Source organism: Camarhynchus parvulus, unplaced genomic scaffold, assembly GCF_901933205.1.
Source record: "Camarhynchus parvulus unplaced genomic scaffold, STF_HiC, whole genome shotgun sequence".
Taxonomy (NCBI): domain Eukaryota; kingdom Metazoa; phylum Chordata; class Aves; order Passeriformes; family Thraupidae; genus Camarhynchus; species Camarhynchus parvulus.
Genome location: NW_022148553.1, coordinates 3,113 through 17,375, shown reverse-complemented (window position 1 = coordinate 17,375; position 14,263 = coordinate 3,113). Strand labels below are relative to the sequence as shown.

At 46.7% G+C, this 14,263-nt stretch overlaps 1 protein-coding gene across 1 annotated transcript; it reads left to right on the top strand.

Annotated features, from left to right (window-relative positions):
• Window positions 1–4,811: 4,811 nt before the first annotated feature.
• LOC115916924 (E3 ubiquitin-protein ligase RING2-B-like) lies at window positions 4,812–14,027 on the top strand (the record flags this gene model as incomplete). Its single annotated transcript, XM_030970663.1, has 5 exons — window positions 4,812–4,973; window positions 5,253–5,413; window positions 7,701–7,921; window positions 11,403–11,703; window positions 13,826–14,027. Coding segments are annotated over exons 1-5 (1,047 nt in total), but the record flags the coding sequence as incomplete, so codon positions are not given.
• Between the last annotated feature and the right edge of the window lie 236 nt (window positions 14,028–14,263).

Below are 14,263 nucleotides of genomic sequence, written 5' to 3'. Positions count from 1 at the left end.
TGAAATTTTGGAGAAAACCCCAAAATTGGGGTGAAAACCCTGAAATTTGTGGAGGAAAAGCTGAAAAATGGGGAAAACCCCCAAAATTGGGGGAAATCCCCCCAAAAATTGGAGAGAAACCCCAAAACTGGGAGGGAAAAGCCCCAAAATTGAGGAGTTGGAATTGGGGGAAAACCCTGAAATTTTGGAGAAAACCCCAAAAATTGGGGAGAAAACCCAAAAATTGGGAGGAGAAACCCCAGAAATTGGGGAGAAACCCCAAAAATTGGGAGGAGAAACCCCAAAAATTGAGGGAAAATCCTGAAATTTTGGAGAAACCCCAAAATTGGGAGGAGAAACCCCAAAAATTGGGAGGAGACACCCCAAAAATTGGGGTGAAAACCCTGAAATTTGTGGAGGAAAAGCTGAAAAATGGGGAAAACCCCAAAATTGGGAGGAGAAACCCCAAAAATTGGAGAGAAACCCCAGAACTGGGAGGGAAAAATCCCAAAATTTTGGGGAGGGGTCAGAATTGGGGTGAAAACCCTGAAATTTTGGAGAAAACCCCAAAAATTGGGAGGAGAAACCCCGAAAATCGGGGAGAAACCCCAAAAATTGGGGAGAAACCCCAAAATTGGGGAGAAACCTCAAAAATTGGGGTGAAAACCCCAAAAATTGGGAGGAGAAACCCCAAAATTGGGAGGAGAAACCCTGAAATTTTGGAGAAACCCGAAAATTGGGGAGATACCCCAAAAATTGGGGTGAAAACCCTGAAATTTGTGGAGGAAAAGCTGAAAAATGGGGAAAACCCCAAAAATTGGGGAAAAACCCCCCAAAAATTGGAGAGAAACCCCAAAACTGGGAGGGGAAAAAACCCCAAAAATGAGGAGTCGGAATTGGGGGAAAACCCTGAAATTTTGGAGAAAACCCCAAAAATTGGGAGGAGAAACCCCAAAAATTGGAGTGAAAACCCAAAACTGGGGAGAAACCCCAAAAATTTTGGAGAAAACCCAAAAATTGGGAGGAGAAACCACAGAAATTGGGGAGAAACCCCAAAAATTGGGAGGAGAAACCCCAAAATTGGGGTGAAAACCCTGAAATTTTGGAGAAACCCCAAAAATTGGGAGGAGAAACCCCAAAATTGGGAGGAGAAACCCTGAAATTTTGGAGAAACCCGAAATTGGGGAGAAACCCCAAAATTGGGGTGAAAACCCTGAAATTTGTGGAGGAAAAGCTGAAAAATGGGGAAAACGCCAAAAATTGGGGGAAAACCCCCCAAAAATTGGAGAGAAACCCCAAAACTGGGAGGGGAAAAAACCCCAAAATTGAGGAGTCGGAATTGGGGGAAAACCCTGAAATTTTGGAGAAAACCCCAAAAATTGGGAGGAGAAACCCCAAAATTGGGTGAAAACCCTGAAATTTTGGAGAAACCCCAAAAATTGGGAGGAGAAACCCCAAAATTGGGAGGAGAAACCCTGAAATTTTGGAGAAACCCGAAAATTGGGGAGAAACCCCAAAAATTGGGGTGAAAACCCTGAAATTTGTGGAGGAAAAGCTGAAAAATGGGGAAAACGCCAAAAATTGGGGGAAAACCCCCCAAAAATTGGAGAGAAACCCCAAAACTGGGAGGGGAAAAAACCCCAAAATTGAGGAGTCGGAATTGGGGGAAAACCCTGAAATTTTGGAGAAAACCCCAAAAATTGGGAGGAGAAACCCCAAAAATTGGGGTGAAAACCCTGAAATTGGGGAGAAACCCCAAAATTGGGAGGAGAAACCCCAAAATTGGGAGGAGAAACCCCAAAAATTTGGGTGAAAACCCTGAAATTTTGGAGAAACCCCAAAAATTGGGGTGAAAACCCCAAAATTGAGGAGAAACCCCAAAAATTGAGGGAAAATCCTGAAATTTTGGAGAAAACCCCAAAATTGGGGTGAAAACCCTGAAATTTGTGGAGGAAAAGCTGAAAAATGGGGAAAACCCCAAAAATTGGGAGGAAAACCCCCAAAAATTGGAGAGAAACCCCAAAAACTGGGAGGGGAAAAAAACCCAAAATTGAGGAGTCGGGATTGGGGGAAAACCCTGAAATTTTGGAGAAAACCCCAAAAATTGGGAGGAGAAACCCCAAAATTGGGTGAAAACCCTGAAATTTTGGAGAAACCCCAAAAATTTTGGAGAAAACCCAAAAATTGTGGAGAAACCCCTGAAATTTGTGGAGGAAAAGCTGAAAAATGGGGAAAACACCCAAAATTGGGGGAAATCCCCACAAAAATTGGGAGGAGAAACCCCAAAAATTGGGGAGAAACCCCGAAACTGGGAGGGAAAAAAACCCCAAAATTGAGGAGTTGGAATTGGGAGAAAACCCTGAAATTTTGGAGAAAACCCCAAAATTGGGAGGAGAAACCCCAAAAATTGGGGGAAATCCCCAAAAATTGGAGAGAAACCCCAAAACTGGGAGGGAAAAAAATCCTCAAAATTGAGGAGTCGGAATTGGGGGAAAATCCTGAAATTTTGGAGAAAACCCCAAAATTGGGAGGAGAAACCCCAAAAATTGGGGGAAATCCCCAAAAATTGGAGAGAAACCCCAGAAACTGGGAGGGAAAAAAACCCCAAAATTGAGGAGTCGGAATTGGGGGAAAACCCTGAAATTTTGGAGAAAACCCCAAAATTGGGAGGAGAAACCCCAAAAATTGGGGTGAAAACCCTGAAATTGGGGAGAAACCCCAAAAATTGGGAGGAGAAACCCCAAAATTGGGAGGAGAAACCCCAAAAATTTGGGTGAAAACCCTGAAATTTTGGAGAAACCCCAAAATTGGGAGGAGAAACCCCAAAATTGGGAGGAGAAACCCCAAAAATTTGGGTGAAAACCCTGAAATTTTGGAGAAACCCCAAAAATTGGGGTGAAAACCCCAAAATTGAGGAGAAACCCCAAAAATTGAGGGAAAATCCTGAAATTTTGGAGAAAACCCCAAAATTGGGGTGAAAACCCTGAAATTTGTGGAGGAAAAGCTGAAAAATGGGGAAAACCCCCAAAAATTGGGAGGAAAACCCCCAAAAATTGGAGAGAAACCCCAAAAACTGGGAGGGGAAAAACCCCAAAATTGAGGAATCGGAATTGGGGGAAAACCCTGAAATTTTGGAGAAACCCCAAAAATTGGGAGGAGAAACCCCGAAAATTGGGGTGAAAACCCTGAAATTTTGGAGAAACCCCAAAAATTTTGGAGAAAACCCAAAAATTGTGGAGAAACCCCAGAAATTTGTGGAGGAAAAGCTGAAAATGGGGAAAACACCCAAAATTGGGGGAAATCCCCACAAAAATTGGGAGGAGAAACCCCAAAAATTGGGGAGAAACCCCGAAACTGGGAGGGAAAAAAACCCCAAAATTGAGGAGTTGGAATTGGGAGGAAAACCCTGAAATTTTGGAGAAAACCCCAAAATTGGGAGGAGAAACCCCAAAAATTGGGGGAAATCCCCAAAAATTGGAGAGAAACCCCAGAAACTGGGAGGGAAAAAAATCCTCAAAATTGAGGAGTCGGAATTGGGGGAAAATCCTGAAATTTTGGAGAAAACCCCAAAATTGGGAGGAGAAACCCCAAAAATTGGGGAGAAAACCCTGAAATTTTGGAGAAACCCCAAAAATTGGGGAGAAAACCCCAAAAATTGGAGAGAAACCCCAAAAACTGGGAGGGAAAAAAACCCAAAATTGAGGAGTCGGAATTGGGGGAAAACCCCGAAAATTGGGGGAAATCCCCAAAAATTGGGGTGAAAACCCTGAAATTTGTGGAGGAAAAGCTGAAAAATGGGGAAAACCCCAAAATTGGGAGGAGAAACCCCAAAAATTGGAGAGAAACCCCAGAACTGGGAGGGAAAAATCCCAAAATTTTGGGGAGGGGTCAGAATTGGGGTGAAAACCCTGAAATTTTGGAGAAAACCCCAAAAATTGGGAGGAGAAACCCCGAAAATCGGGGAGAAACCCCAAAAATTGGGGAGAAACCCCAAAATTGGGGAGAAACCTCAAAAATTGGGGTGAAAACCCCAAAAATTGGGAGGAGAAACCCCGAAAATTGGGGAGAAAACCCTGAAATTTTGGAGAAACCCCAAAATTGGGGAGAAAACCCCAAAAATTGGGGTGAAAACCCTGAAATTTGTGGAGGAAAAGCTGAAAATGGGGAAAACCCCAAAAATTGGGAGGAGAAACCCCAAAAACTGGGAGGGAAAAAAACCCAAAATTGAGGAGTCAGAATTGGGGGAAAACCCTGAAATTTTGGAGAAAACCCCAAAAATTGGGGTGAAAACCCAAGAATGAGGGGTCAGAAATGTCCCCAGGGTGTCCCCAATGTCCCAATGTCCCCAATGTCCCCAATGTCCCCAAAGTGTCCCCAATATCCCTGATGTCACCAAGGTGTCCCCGATGTCCCCAATGTCCCCATGGGTGTCACTGATGTCCCCAAGGATGTCCCCAGGAGGCCATCATGGACGACGGAGATCGCGGTGTCCCCGATGGCGCTGTCACTGTGTCACTGTGTCCCCATGGGTGTCACTGTCACTGTGGCTGTGTCAGGGCTGTGTCACTGATGTCCCCAATGTCCCCAATGTCCCCAATGTCCCCAATGTCCCCCACAGGAGGCCATCATGGACGGCACGGAGATCGCGGTGTCCCCATGGGTGTCAGTGTCACAGGGGTGGCTCAGGGTGTCACCGATGTCCCCAATGTCCCCAGTGTCCCCAGGAGGCCATCATGGACGGCACGGAGATCGCGGTGTCCCCGATGGCGCTGTCACTGTGTCACTGATGTCCCCAATGTCCCCAATGTCCCCAATGTCCCCAGGAGGCCATCATGGACGGCACGGAGATCGCGGTGTCCCCGATGGCGCTGTCACTGTGTCACTGTGTCCCCATGGGTGTCAGTGTCACAGGGGTGGCTCAGGGTGTCACTGATGTCCCCAATGTCCCCAATGTCACCCAGGAGGAGGCCATCATGGACGGCACGGAGATCGCGGTGTCCCCATGGGTGTCACTGTCACTGTGGCTGTGTCAGGGCTGTGTCACTGATGTCCCCAATGTCCCCAATGTCCCCAATGTCCCTGTCAATGTCCCCAGGAGGCCATCATGGACGGCACGGAGATCGCGGTGTCCCCATGGGTGTCACTGTCACTGTGTCACTGATGTCCCCAATGTCCCCAATGTCCCCAGGAGGCCATCATGGACGGCACGGAGATCGCGGTGTCCCCATGGGTGTCACTGTCACTGATGTCCCCAATGTCCCCAATGTCCCCAGGAGGCCATCATGGACGGCACGGAGATCGCGGTGTCGCCGCGCTCGCTGCACTCGGAGCTCATGTGCCCCATCTGCCTGGACATGCTCAAGAACACCATGACCACCAAGGAGTGTCTGCACCGCTTCTGCTCCGACTGTATAGTGACGGCATTGCGCAGCGGGTATGTGACACCTGTGTGTGTCATTGTCACCTGTGTCACTGTCACCTGTGTGTGTCACCTGTGTGTGTCACTGTCACCTGTGTGTGTCACTGTCACCTGTGTGTGTCACCCCAGTGTCTGCACCGCTTCTGCTCCGACTGTATTGTCACTGCGCTCAGGAGCGGGTATGGCATTGTCACCTGTGTGTGTCACTGTCACCTGTGTCACTGTCACCTGTGTGTGTCACTGTCACCTGTGTGTGTCACCTGTGTCACTGTCACCTGTGTGTGTCACTGTCACCTGTGTGTGTCACTGTCACCTGTGTGTGTCTGTGTCACCTGTGTCGCTGTCAGCTGTGTGTGTCACTGTCACCTGTGTGTGTCACTGTCACCTGTGTGTGTCACCTGTGTGTGTCACCTGTGTGTGTCACTGTCACCTGTGTGTGTCACTGTCACCTGTGTGTGTCTGTGTCACCTGTGTCGCTGTCAGCTGTGTCACTGTCACCTGTGTGTGTCACTGTCACCTGTGTGTGTCACCCCAGTGCCTGCACCGCTTCTGCTCCGACTGTATAGTGACGGCATTGCGCAGCGGGTATGTGACACCTGTGTGTGTCATTGTCACCTGTGTGCGTCACTGTCACCTGTGTGTGTCACCTGTGTGTGTCACTGTCACCTGTGTGTGTCTGTGTCACCTGTGTGTGTCACCTGTGTGTGTCATTGTCACCTGTGTGCGTCGCTGTCACCTGTGTGTGTCACCTGTGTGTGTCACTGTCACCTGTGTGTGTCACTGTCACCTGTGTGTGCCTGTGTCACCTGTGTGTGTCACCTGTGTGCGTCACTGTCACCTGTATGTGTCTGTGTCACCTGTGTGTGTCACCCCCGTGTCTGCACCGCTTCTGCTCCGACTGTATAGTGACGGCATTGCGGAGCGGGTATGTGACACCTGTGTCACCTGTGTGTGTCACTGTCACCTGTGTGTGTCACTGTCACCTGTGTGTGTCACCTGTGTGTGTCACTGTCACCTGTGTGTGTCACTGTCACCTGTGTGTGTCACCTGTGTGTGTGTCACCCCAGTGTCTGCACCGCTTCTGCTCCGACTGTATAGTGACGGCATTGCGCAGCGGGTATGTGACACCTGTGTGTGTCATTGTCACCTTTGTGTGTCACCTGTGTGTGTCACCTGTGTGTGCCTGTGTCACCTGTGTGTGTCACCCCAGTGTCTGCACTGCTTCTGCTCCGACTGTATTGTCACTGCGCTCAGGAGCGGGTATGGCATTGTCACCTGTGTCACCTGTGTGTGTGTCACCTGTGTGTGTCACCTGTGTGTGTCACCCCAGTGTCTGCACCGCTTCTGCTCCAACTGTATAGTGATTTTCCCATTTTCTTTCGGTATGTGACACCTGTGTCACCTGTGTGTGTCACTGTTACCTGTGTGTGTCACCTGTGTGTGTCACTGTCACCTGTGTGTGTCACCCCAGTGTCTGCACCGCTTCTGCTCCGACTGCATCGTCACAGCATTGCGCAGCGGGTATGGCATTGTCACCTGTGTCACCTGTGTCACCTGTGTCACTGTCATCTGTGTGTGTCTGTGTCACCTGTGTGAGTCACCTGTGTGTGTCACTGTCACCTGTGTGTGTCATTGTCACCTGTGTGTGTCATTGTCACCTGCTCCGATTCCGCTCTGATTCCTCGCATTTTTCCCCCGTTTTTTTTCCCCATTTTTTAAATATTTTCCCCCTAATTTCCCCCCATATTTCCCCCAATTTTTGCCATTTTTTTGGCCATTTTTGCCGTTTTCTCGCCATTTTTCCGCCATATTTCCCCCGTTTCTCCTTGGATTTTTCCCTCATTTTTTTTTTTCCCCATTTTCCCAACTTTTCCCCCATTTTTCCCCAGGAACAAGGAGTGTCCCACGTGCAGGAAGAAGCTGGTTTCCCATTTTCCCCTAATTTCCCCCCATATTTCCCCCAATTTTTGCCATTTTTTGGCCATTTTTTGCCGTTTTCTCCCCGATTTTTCCCCCATATTTTCGCCGTTTCCCCTCGGATTTTTTTCCCCATTTTTTTTTTTTTTTTCCCATTTTTCCCAACTTTTCCCCCATTTTTCCCCAGGAACAAAGAGTGCCCCACATGCAGGAAGAACCTGTGGTCCCATTTTCCCCCTAATTTCCCCCCATATTTCCCCCAATTTTTGCCGTTTTTTGCCGTTTTCTCGCCGTTTTTCCGCCATATTTTTGTTGTTTCCCCTCGGATTTTTTCCCCGTTTTTTTTCCCCGTTTTCTCACCGTTTCCCCCCATTTTTTCCCCCAGGAACAAGGAGTGCCCCACGTGCAGGAAGAAGCTGGTTTCCAAGCGTTCCCTGCGCCCCGACCCCAATTTCGACGCGCTCATCTCCAAGATCTACCCGAGCCGTGACGAGTACGAGGCGCACCAGGACCGCGTCCTGGCCAAGCTCAGCCGCCTGCACAACCAGCAGGCGCTCAGCTCCAGCATCGAGGAGGGCCTCAAGATGCAGGCCATGCACAGGTCCGGCCAGAATTCCCGAAATTCCCAATTTTTTTACGGGATTTTGGGGCGGTTTTGTGGCATTTGGTGCAAAGGGGCGAAAAACGGGGTAAAAATGGCTGAGAAATGGCTCAGAAATAGCACCAAATCCATGGAAATTCCTGGAATTCCTGTTCAGGTTCAGGCCATGCACAGGTCCGGCCAGAATTCCCGAAATTCCCAAATTTTTACGGGATTTTGGGGCGGTTTTGTGGCGTTTGGGGTGAAAAACGGGGCGAAAAACGGGGTAAAAATGGCTGAGAAATGGCTCAGAAATGGCACCAAATCCATGGAAATTTCTGGAATTCCTGTTTGGGTTCAGGCCATGCACACGTCCGGTCAAAATTCCCAAAATTCCCAATTTTTTACGGGATTTTGGGGGTTTTTTGTGGGTTTGGGAAAACGGGCTCCCCGGGTTTTGGCTGAGAAATGGCTCAGAAATGGCACCAAATCCATGGAAATTTCTGGAATTCCTGTTCAGGTTGCAGGCCAGGTGCAGGTCCACGGAATTTCTGGGGAAATTCCCAAAATTCCCAATTTTTTCCCCTGGATTTTTGGGGGTTTGGGGGTTTGGGGCGGCGAGGGGGAAAAAATGGGGTAAAATGGCTCAGAAATGGCACCAAATCCATGGAAATTTCTGGAATTCCTGTTTGGGTTCGGGCCATGCACAGGTCCGGCCAGAATTCCCGAAATTCCCAATTTTTTACGGGATTTTGGGGCGGTTTTGTGGGGTTTGGGGCGAAAAACGGGGCGAAAAATGGGGTGAAAATGGCTCAGAAATGGCACCAAATCCATGGAAATTTCTGGAATTCCTGTTCAGGTTCAGGGTCCGGCCAGAATTCCCAAAATTCCCATTTTTTTACAGGATTTTGGGGCGGTTTTGTGGGGTTTGGGGTGAAAAACGGGGCGAAAAACGGGGTAAAAATGGCTGAGAAATGGCTCAGAAATGGCACCAAATCCATGGAAATTTCTGGAATTCCTGTTTGGGTTCAGGCCATGCACACGTCCGGTCAAAATTCCCAAAATTCCCAATTTTTTACGGGATTTTGGGGCGGTTTTGTGGTGTTTGGGGTGAAAACGGGGTAAAAATGGCTGAGAAATGGCTGAGAAATGGCACCAAATCCATGGAAATTTCTGGAATTCCTGTTCAGGTTGCAGGCCAGGTGCAGGTCCACGGAATTTCTGGGGAAATTCCCAAAATTCCCAATTTTTTTACGGGATTTTGGGGCGGTTTTGTGGCGTTTGGGGCGAAAACGGGGCGAAAATGGCTCAGAAATCGCTCCGAATTCACCCTCATCCATTATTTTTCTCTAAAATCCCATTATTTTGCCTAAAATCCCCATTTTTTCCCCCATTTTCTCTGATATTTTCCCCATTATTTTCCCCATTATTTCCCATTATATTTCCCCATTATTTTTTGCCTAAAATCCCCATTTTTCCCCCATTTTCTCTGATATTTTCTCCATTTTTTCCCCATTATTTTCCCCATTTTTTCTGATATTTTCCCCATTATTTTCCCCATTATATTTCCCCATTTTTTCCCATTATTTTCCCCATTATTTCCCATTATATTTCCCCGTTATTTTTGCCTAAAATCCCCATTATTTCCCCATTATTTTCCCCATTTTTTCCCATTATTTTCCCCATTATTTCCCATTATATTTCCCCATTTTCTCTCATATTTTCCCCATTATTTCCCATTTTTTCCCCCATTTTTTCCCATTATTTTCCCCATTTTTTCCCATTATATTTCCCCATTTTCTCTCATATTTTCCCCATTATTTTCCCCATTATTTTCCCCATTATATTTCCCCATTTTTTCCCATTATTTTCCCCATTATTTCCCATTATATTTCCCCATTATTTTTGCCTAAAATCCCCATTATTTCCCCATTATTTTCCCCATTTTTTCCCATTATATTTCCCCATTATTTCCCCATTATTTTCCCCATTTTTTCCCATTATATTTCCCCATTTTTTCCCATTATTTTCCCCATTATTTCCCATTATATTTCCCCATTATTTTTGCCTAAAATCCCCATTATTTCCCCCATTTTCCCCATTATTTTCCCCATTATTTCCCATTATATTTCCCAATTATTTTTGCCTAAAATCCCCGTTTTTCCCCATTTTTTCCCATTATTTCCCGTTATATTTCCCCATTATTTCCCATTTTTTTCCCCGTTATTTTTTGCCTAAAATCCCCATTTTTACCCCATTTTTTCCCATTATTTCCCCCATTTTCTCTGATATTTTCCCCATTATTTTCCCCATTATTTCCCATTATTTTCCCCCATTATTTTTGCCTAAAATCCCCATTTTTCCCCCATTTTCTCTGATATTTTCTCCATTTTTTCCCCATTATTTTCCCCATTTTTTCTGATATTTTCCCATTATATTTCCCCATTTTTTTTGAGTTATTTTCCCCATTATTTCCCATTATATTTCCCCGTTATTTTTGCCTAAAATCCCCATTATTTCCCCATTATTTTCCCCATTATTTCCCATTATTTTCCCCATTTTTCCCATTATATTCCCCATTTTTTCCCATTATTTTCCCCATTATTTCCCATTATATTTCTCCATTTTTCTCTCATATTTTCCCCATTATTTCCCATTTTTTTTTCCCTTTTTTCCCATTATTTTCCCCATTTTTTCCCATTATATTTCCCCATTTTCTCTCATATTTTCCCCATTATTTTCCCCATTATTTTCCCCATTATATTTCCCCATTTTTTCCCATTATTTTCCCCATTATTTCCCATTATATTTCCCCATTATTTTTGCCTAAAATCCCCATTATTTCCCATTATTTTCCCCATTTTTTTTTCCATTATATTTCCCCATTTTTTCCCATTATTTTTTCCCCATTATTTCCCATTATATTTCCCCATTATTTTTGCCTAAAATCCCCATTATTTCCCCCATTTTCCCCATTATTTTCCCCATTATTTCCCATTATATTTCCCCAATTATTTTTGCCTAAAATCCCCGTTTTTCCCCCATTTTTTCCCATTATTTCCCATTATATTTCCCCATTATTTCCCATTATATTTCCCCGTTATTTTTTGCCTAAAATCCCCATTTTTTGCCCCATTTTTTCCCATTATTTCCCCCATTTTCTCTGATATTTTCCCCATTATTTCCCCATTATTTCCCATTATATTTCCCCATTTTTTCCCATTATTTTCCCCATTATTTTTGCCTAAAATCCCCATTTTTTCCCCCATTTTCTCTGATATTTTCCCCATTATTTTCCCCATTATTTCCCATTATATTTCCCCATTATTTTTGCCTAAAATCCCCATTTTTTCCCCAATTTTTTCCCATTATTTCCCACTTTTTTCCCCATTTTTTCCCATTATTTTCTCCATTATTTTCCCCATTTTTTCCCCATTATTTCCCATTATATTTCCCCATTACTTTTGCCTAAACTCCCCGTTTTTCCCCGTTTTTCCTTGGGGCCAGCGGGTGCGCTCAAGCTGGCGGCAGTGGGACCCGGGGGTTCTCCGCGGCGAGGGAGACCTCGGCACATCATCCCATCATCCGCCGGGCCCAACATTCGATCCTCAGCGTTCAGCGCCTCCGGCGACTCGGAGCCCGACCCGAGGCCGAGCCAGCGGGCACACCCCGCGGGTGGGCCGGGGCTGCCTGGCGAGGCGGGCGGGCCGAGGCGGGGGCAGCCCTCATCCTCAGGCAGCAGCGAGATCGAGCTGGTGTTCAGGCCACACCCCCTGCTGGTGGAGAAGGGAGAGTACTGCCAGACGCGGTGAGTGGCCTTCATCTTCTTCATCATCATCCTCATCTTCATCCTCATCTTCATCTTCATCTTCATCTTCCTGTGCCACTTCCTGTTTGTGTTCCACTTCCTGTTCCCCTCCCGGCCACGCCCCCTGCCGGTGGAGAAGGGAGAGCGCTGCCAGACGCGGTGAGTGGCCTTCATCATCATCTTCATCATCATCATCATCATCCTCATCATTCTCATCCTCATCTTCCTGTGCCACTTCCTGTTTGTGTTCCACTTCCTGTTCCCCTCCCGGCCACGCCCCCTGCCGGTGGAGAAGGGAGAGCTCTGCCAGACGCGGTGAGTGGCCTTCATCTTCATCATCATCATCCTCATCTTCATCATCATCATCATCTTCATCTTCATCATCATCTTCATCTTCACCTTCCTGTCCCACTTCCTGTTCATGTCCCGCTTCCTGTTCCTGTCCCACTTCCTGTTCCCCTCCCGGCCACGCCCCCTGCCGGTGGAGAAGGGAGAGCTCTGCCAGACACGGTGAGTGGCCTTCATCATCATCTTCATCATCATCATCATCATCCTCATCATTCTCATCCTCATCTTCATCTTCATCCTCATCTTCCTGTGCCACTTCCTGTTTGTGTTCCACTTCCTGTTCCCCTCCCGGCCCACGCCCCCTGCTGGTGGAGAAGGGAGAGCGCTGCCAGACGCGGTGAGTGGCCTTCATCATCATCTTCATCATCTTCATCATCATCATCATCTTCCTGTGCCACTTCCTCTTTGTGTTCCACTTCCTGTTCCTGTCCCGCTTCCTGTTCCCCTCCCGGCCACGCCCCCTGCTGGTGGAGAAGGGAGAAACCCCCTCCAGACAAATTCCCAATGGCCTTCATCATCATCTTCATCATCTTCATCGTCATCTTCATCTTCACCTTCCTGTCCCACTTCCTGTTTGTTTCCCACTTCCTGTTCCCCCCCCCCCACCCCAATTCCCAATTTCCCTGTTCACCCCAATTTTTCCCTGATTTTTTTCCTTTTTAAATCCATTAAAAATCCTCAAACCTTCATCATCATCTTCATCTTCATCATCTTCATCATCATCATCCTCATCTTCATCATCATCATCTTCTTCATCCCCCTCTTCATCCACTTCCTGTTCCTGTTCCTCTTCCCTCCCTCCCAATTTTTTCCCAGAGAACTTTCCCATAAATTTCAAAATTTTTCCCTTCATCATCATCCTTTTCCTCATCCTCTTTTTCTTCATCTTTCGGCCAGCTTTTTTTCCCCAGATTTTCCCCCTTCTTCTGGAATTCCCAATTTCCCCTGAATTCACCCCAATGTTTCCCAGATTTTTTTTCCCATAAATCCATTAAAATCTCGCTCTTTCCCACCGTTTTTTCCTGTTTTTTTTCCATTTTTTTTCATTTTTTTTTCCCACCTCAGAATTCCCTTTTTTTTTCCCCAATTTTTTCCCAGATTCTTCCCAAACCCCCCCCACCCCAGAATACCCAATTTCCCCTGAATTCACCCCAATTTTTCCCTGATTTTTTTCCATTTTTTAAAATCTTGCCCATTCCCACTGTTTTTTTTCCCGTTTTTTTCCTGGTTTTTTCCTCAATTTTTTTTCCCCCCACCCACCTCAAACACCTCAGTGGCTCCCGTGTCCCACTCCCATTTTTCCTGTTTTTCCCCATTTTCCAGTTTTTCCCCATTTTTTTTTTTTTCCCCAATTTTTCCCAGATTCTTCCCAAACCCCCCTCCCACCCCAGAATTCCCAATTTCCCCTGAATTCACCCCAATTTTTCCCTGAAATTTTCCCATAAATCCATTAAAATCTTGCCCATTCCCACTGTTTTTTTTCCTGTTTTTTTCCTCCATTTTTTTCCTTTTTTTTCCCCTTTTTTTCCCCAGATTTTCCCACCTCAGAATTCCCAATTTCCCCTGGATTCACCCCAATTTTTCCCTGAAAATTTTCCGTAAATCCATTAAAAATCTAAGCTCTTTCCCCACTTTTTTTTTTTTTTCCAGTTTTTCTCATTTTTTTTCCCAATTTTTTTTTCCCCAATTTTTCCCAGATTCTTCCCAAACCCCCTTCCCACCCCAGAATTCCCAATTTCCCCTGAATTCACCCCAATTTTTCGCCGTTTTCCAGCTTTGTGAAGACCACCTCCAACGCCACGGTGGATCACCTGTCCAAGTACCTGGCGCTACGCATCGCCCTGGAGGAGGCCCCGCCCCCCGGCGCTGACCCCGCCCCCTCGCTGGGTGACGTCAGCGAGAAGCAGTACACCATCTACCACCCCCAGCCGCCCGGTAACTTCGGAAACGGGCGGGGCCTGGCAAACATGGCCTGGGTAACTTCCGGAAATGGGGCGGGCCGAAGTGGGGTGGGAGGGCCTGGGCCCAGCACTTCCGGTGATGGGGTCACTGGAACTTCTCGGGAAAACAGGAAGTAAACCGGAAGTGGGTGGGAGGGGCCTGGGCAACATGGCTGCCGCCACTTCCTGTGGTGTTGTCACTGGAACTTCCAGAAGAAACAGGAAGTGAAAGCGGAAATGGGTGGGAGGGGCCTAGGCAACATGGCCGACAG